This window comes from Bolinopsis microptera, chromosome 1 (assembly GCF_026151205.1).
Source record: "Bolinopsis microptera isolate Bmic1 chromosome 1, MBARI_Bmic_1.0, whole genome shotgun sequence".
Taxonomy (NCBI): Eukaryota; Metazoa; Ctenophora; class Tentaculata; order Lobata; family Bolinopsidae; genus Bolinopsis; species Bolinopsis microptera.
This window is the reverse complement of record NC_087072.1, coordinates 22,140,311-22,146,602: the sequence shown is the minus strand read 5'-3', so window position 1 is coordinate 22,146,602 and position 6,292 is coordinate 22,140,311. Positions and strand designations below refer to the sequence as shown.

At 36.2% G+C, this 6,292-nt stretch overlaps 1 protein-coding gene across 1 annotated transcript in view; it reads right to left on the bottom strand.

Moving 5' to 3' along the window:
- The window catches only part of LOC134825491 (uncharacterized), a 6,377-nt gene extending 85 nt beyond the window's left edge, over positions 1-6,292 (bottom strand). The window contains exons 1-6 of the mRNA XM_063837745.1: positions 6,142-6,292; positions 5,327-5,445; positions 4,851-4,955; positions 1,171-1,296; positions 291-398; positions 1-32 (exon numbers count right to left, since the gene is read on the bottom strand). The exon at positions 1-32 is cut by the window's left edge and continues 85 nt beyond it. Coding sequence (XP_063693815.1) covers positions 1-32; positions 291-398; positions 1,171-1,296; positions 4,851-4,955; positions 5,327-5,445; positions 6,142-6,292 — 641 coding nt within the window. The remainder of the gene's footprint in view (positions 33-290; positions 399-1,170; positions 1,297-4,850; positions 4,956-5,326; positions 5,446-6,141) is intronic.

The window sequence follows — 6,292 nt, the reverse complement described above, 5'->3', positions numbered from 1 at the left end:
CTTCTTAGACAATTTACCGTCAGTTGAATCGACTGAGGAGGAGGACAGGGTTATTTTTATTATTATTATCATTTTACTTTCATCATTATTTATTCAATACAAAGACGCCAGTGTTCGTTAGAAAGGTTTAGTTTTTCACACGATATTTTATGACATGTTCTTCTTCATGGGAAATTGTATTTTTCGTTATAAATCAGAATTAGGAAGTCAAAAAATGAATTGTTAAAAGAAATGACGTACAATGTGAATATATTTGAAATCAAATAATTGTGATACAAAAGCTGACAAACCTCTGAAGACTGAGGACCGAAGTAGTCTTTAACGGGCTCGTAGAACCTTAACAAGCTGTGAGAAACTAACGAGAGAAGCACGAAACACAGGATTAGGGCTGTCTTAACCTGAGGAGTAGCAATTATTAACACTAATTGTAATAATTTTGGGCGGCATTTTCCCGAATTTTGCGTATTTTTAAAAGAAAAAAACGTCCCAATGTTGTATTATCCCGTCCACTAGAACGTTCGAACTTCATGAAAAAATATTTTGGGGTGGCAAAAAGCTGCAGGAAGCTGAAAGTGGAAAAAAGAAGGCCTGCCCAAAAAATGTAGCGGGGTCAGCACATAGGTAGGTTCGCCACTCTTCTAGTTCTATAAAATTTAAGAATTTTGCCACTTATGTCTTATTTTAACCGTTTGACAGTGACACCAAATGTAGAACAGCAAAAATAAAATGACGACATCGCAGCACTTTGTAAATTCTTAAAAGCGATTGCGACATGACAGATTAACTGAATCACTTTGACGCTGAACAAGATGCGTCCTCCGACCATTCGGTTAGTGGTCTTAAAGAGGTCGCAAATAGTTAATTTTGTCAGCTGGATTAAATGGCGGTTTTTATTTAGAACTGACTCCAATTTCCATTGTTTTATATTTCGGTTTATCCACTCCTGACTTGTAGTTGATTGAAATTATTTTAACCCACTTTTAGTCTCATCTGTTGCTGTTACAAAATTCGAGAAATTAGGACTTGACGGGTTATTCTAAGTTCGATGTTTTAATCGAGGTTTTAATTCCAGGCAATTTGTGTCGGTCATGATTCGGGTACCGAAGTGTTACTTGTTATCCCCTTTTTAATAAGAATATTGTGCTGTTTTAAAAAGTGTAACATATTTACCATAGGCTTAGCGTAGAGCGATAAAAGAGCTTTCAGTTTTTCGTTTTTATCCTTATCAATAGGTTTCTCCTGTTTCTCCATTATCTTTGCAGCTTTGTTAGATTGTTCCTTCAATTCCTGTTCTGCCTGAAGGTGGAAAATTAGTAAAGTTAAAAGTATGTTAAGTAATAAATATGTGAGCTATTTTAGCTCTGTTAGCTATGTTAGCTATGTTAGCTATATGTTAGCTATGTTAGCTATGTTAGCTATAGGTTAGCTATGTTAGCTATTAATGTTTTTCAAACAAAGTTACAACGAATTCTTCATGTAGTGCATCCTGGGTTTGGACAGGATATGCCCGTTTAAAATATTTCCATCACGTTACATTACATAATTCTCAATAAATGTAATAGATTTGTAGTGCTGTAATGAGTTTAAACTAGCTACGTTAGCTATACGTAAGCTATACCTTAGCTATACGTTAGCTATGTTAGCTATGTTAGCTACTAGCAGGAACCCGTATCGTCTCGCTTTATATATAGTAAGATGTTGGCTGTGTTAGCTATGTTTAATCCAAGGATGGTAAATGCGTTTTGGGGAGACTACGCGTAGGTACTACGCATACGTATTTCCCGATGATAAATTACGTATTTCAAATTAAGTTGCAGTAACGCGCGAAGATCTATATATAAATATTACATCACAGTATATGGAATCGTGGCCTAATTGGTTAATACGCTAGCTCCAAATCAGCAGATTGCGAGTTCGAGACTCGGATAGGATAATTTTTCCCATACTTTTTGGCAATTATGAATAACTAATGAATAACTAAAAATACCTCTGTAATATAACTAGCAAGGTGAAATGAAATCGTCATCCGGCCGAAAAATTTATTATAGCCGTTTTAAAAGTTTATTATAGCCGTTTTTTCTTTCCAGGCTGGATTCCTAGTCACTTTTTAAACTTATGCCACTGGGAAGTCCGTGTTAATCCGGTAACCGGTTTCAAAATTCAAGCAAGAGAGACTTGTGATCTTAGTCTGCGAATATTGTAATAGATAAAAATGCACTGGAACTGGGTCTCGGTTGAAAGTCTATTCCTCGAGGGAGGCATAACTGCTTTATAACCTGAGAAGCTCTGCTCTGCAGCAGACTAACTGATTGGTTGGTTCAGCATAAGAATAGCAAGTCGCTGCAGCGTTTTCATTCGAGCACCGTGAAGTCTCCAAAACGACTGTCAGTATTGCTATATTAATATACCACTGGGCCAGCGACGCACGCGCAAATATCACTAATCTGTAATCACGTATTTCGAAAGAGATACGCGCGTATTTTGAAAAATTTTACCATCAAAGAATTTAAGCGCCAAATTTTGCCGTATTTCACGTATTTCTTAGAATTTTTGAATACGGCGTATTTACAGGCGATTTTTTGACGTATTTACCATCGATGGTTTAATCTGTTTAATCTGTTTAATCTGTTTAATCTGTTTAATCTGTTTAATCTGTTTAATCTGTTTAATCTGTTTAATCTGTTTAATCTGTTTAATCTGTTTAATCTGTTTAATCTGTTTAATCTGTTTAATCTGTTTAATCTGTTTAATCTGTTTAATCTGTTTAATCTGTTTAATCTGTTTAATCTGTTTAGTCTGTTTAATCTGTTTAATCTGTTTAATCTGTTCAATCTGTTTAATCTGTTTAATCTGTCTAATCTGTTTAATCTGTTTAATCTGTTTAATCTGTTTAATCTGTTTAATCTGTTTAATCTGTTTAATCTGTTTAATCTGTTTAATCTGTTTAATCTGTTTAATCTGTTTAATCTGTTTAATCTGTTTAATCTGTTTAATCTGTTTAATCTGTTTAATCTGTTTAATCTGTTTAATCTGTTTAATCTGTTTAGTCTGTTTAATCTGTTTAATCTGTTTAATCTGTTTAATCTGTTTAATCTGTTTAATCTGTTTAATCTGTTTAATCTGTTTAATCTGTTTAATCTGTCTAATCTGTTTAATCTGTTTAATCTGTTTAATCTGTTTAATCTGTTTAATCTGTTTAATCTGTTTAATCTGTTTAATCTGTTTAATCTGTTTAATCTGTTTAATCTGTTTAATCTGTTTAATCTGTTTAATCTGTTTAATCTGTTTAATCTGTCTAATCTGTTTAATCTGTTTAATCTGTTTAATCTGTTTAATCTGTTTAATCTGTTTAATCTGTTTAATCTGTTTAATCTGTTTAATCTGTTTAATCTGTTTAATCTGTTTAATCTGTTTAATCTGTTTAATCTGTTTAATCTGTTTAATCTGTTTAATCTGTTTAATCTGTTAAGTATTTTATATATGTTTATAAACATATTATATAATATACGATTTCGAAGTTCGACACACCTTAGTTTATAACGTTCTATTAAACCTCGTGATATATTATATATGATGCTTTTGGACACGATATTATATATTATATATAGATTGTGTTTGCGCATCCTAAAACGTGGCTTCATTAGGTTCGGTTTATAATCTCATTAGGATGATTGCCTTCCTGGGCTAATGAAAGTTCTCTATCGGAACGAAGTACTAGACGTTAGTAGTACTGGAAAGCTTTCTCAATGGAGCTATGAGCAGTTACCTTTCGAGATGCATATTTAAATGGTACGAAAGTCGGTGGTTTTTCTTTAAAAAACACCATATTTTCGGACTACCAAAATTTAGGTCACCATCATTATTTTCATCAAATTATTTTTCACGTATTTTCCTTAATCATGACTTTATCGATTTACTATCAACTTATCAATATAGTGAGTTATAAATATGATTCATCAAACAATTAATGAACACTAGTATTCGATCATGAATTGCTTTAAAAATGATTTTGGACACGTTCCATTAAAAATAGGCAAGCTCTATCACTACTTTATTGGCCACGGCGGTGAAATTTCGAGAGTAAAGGAAGATGACAAACACTGTCGGTTTTCTATACCCTCTGGAGGATTATAAGTTAAGTTGAGGCTAACTTTCAAAGGCTCCGGAAGGTTGTTTACAAGATGAAACAGCTGATCAGAGAAGATCTTTGTATTCAATTATATCAAATATTGGGTTGCATTTTTGTAAAATAAGGAGATGAAAATAATCCCCAAATACCATGATTTAATTTGGGGTACGAAATGTGACGGTTTTTGGAAATCATTCCCATATTTTCGTTCCCAAATCATTTAGGTCACCGGAATTATGTCGAACATAAATATTAAATATAGTAGTTAATAAGATGAAGGATTACAAAATTAGAATGTCATATTTAGATATAGAGTGGAATAGATGGAGTGGGGTAGATGGAGTGGGGTAGATGGAGTGGGGTAGATGGAGTGGGGTTGATGGAGTGGGGTAGATGGAGTGGGGTAGATGGAGTGGGGTAGATGGAGTGGGGTAGATGGAGTGGGGTAGATGGAGTGGGGTAGATGGAGTGGGGTAGATGGAGTGGCGTAGATGGAGTGAGGTACATGGAGTGGGGTAGATGGAGTGGGGTTGATGGAGTAGGGTAGATGGAGTGGGGTAGATGGAGTGTTGTTGATGGAGTGGGGTAGATGGAGTGGGGTAGATGGAGTGGGATACATGGAGTGGGGTAGATGGAGTGGGGTAGATGGAGTGGGGTAGATGGAGTGGGGTAGATAGAATGAATCCAAGATGGGTTAATTGTTTACAATATTTCAAGTTACCTTCTGACTGAACATGCTCGCTCTTTTCCTGTGGTTCATCACTCGATAAGAGTTATATGACAGGTGGACCATAACGTATATCGGCACAACGTACACCACCGTCAGCTGAAATGAAATATAAGTCACATATTTGTTTTGTTGTGCACAATTTAGGGCATTCATTTGACCGATTGCTGAGTGTCGAGCAGGTGAGTTAATATTTTTAAAAGTATTGGGTTATATGACTTCACCTCAGACCCTGGTGCCTCTGTTATACAGAAATTCCAGGTATTCAAAGAAGACCCTAGTTACAAAGTTATGAAAGAGTCATAGACCTACTCAATGAACGATTATACAATACTTTGTACCACACGGCATTACATCAGAAGTTGCACCTAAATTCTTTAATTGACGGCTCTAGGACAAGTGCAGTATTAAACACTTGATAAGAAGTAAAACTGAGAAGAAGAATGTTAAGAACTAGAAGAGACAGTAACCTCCAAGAGAGACCAGCACATGTACACCATGTAGTTCCCAGAGATGTCGAAGTTAACGTAGGACGAATAACACACTCCGATAAGGTCGAAATAAGACGGTCCCTTATCTTTTGCTCCACCTGAAGGTTAGAGTTTAGTTAATGTTAGTGTTACAAGGTGTTACCAGGTGTTATCAGGTGTTACCATTTGTTACCAGGTATTAAAAGGTATTACAAGGTGTTACAAGGTGTTACCAGGTGTTACCAGGTGTTACCAGGTGTTACCAGGTGTTACCAGGTGTTACCAGGTGTTACCAGGTGTTACCAGGTGTTACCAGGTGTTACCAGGTGTTACCAGGTGTTAACGGTGTTAACGGTGTTACCAGGTGTTACCAGGTGTTACCAGGTGTTACCAGGTGTTACCATGTGTTACCAGGTGTTACCAGGTGTTACCAGGTGTTACCAGGTGTTACCAGGTGTTACCAGGTGTTACCAGGTGTTACCAGGTGTTAACGGTGTTATCAGGTGTTACCAGGTGTTACCAGGTGTTAACAGGTGTTACCAGGTGTTACCAGGTGTTACCAGGTGTTAACAGGTGTTACCAGGTGTTACCAGGTGTTACCAGGTGTTACCAGGTGTTACCAGGTGTTACCAGGTGAGAGAGGTAGAGGTAAGAATAGTGGTAGAACGATGGCCGTGTTATGTTGAATAATGTGACTGGTGGGGCAAAGGAACCATATTAGGCACATGTAATATTAGACTATGATCTTATGATCAAACAAATACTAGATATCATGTATATAAGATACTGGGACCGCATGACTCGTGCTAACTAACCCATAGTAATAAGGAGGGGAAGCTCGAACAGGCACACTATCGTCCAGAGGAGGATCATGATACGGTTACACTTCTTTAGGGTCATTACACTCCGATACTGTAGGGGCATGGTGCAGGCAATGTACTGGTCCACGATCACAAACGTCAACAT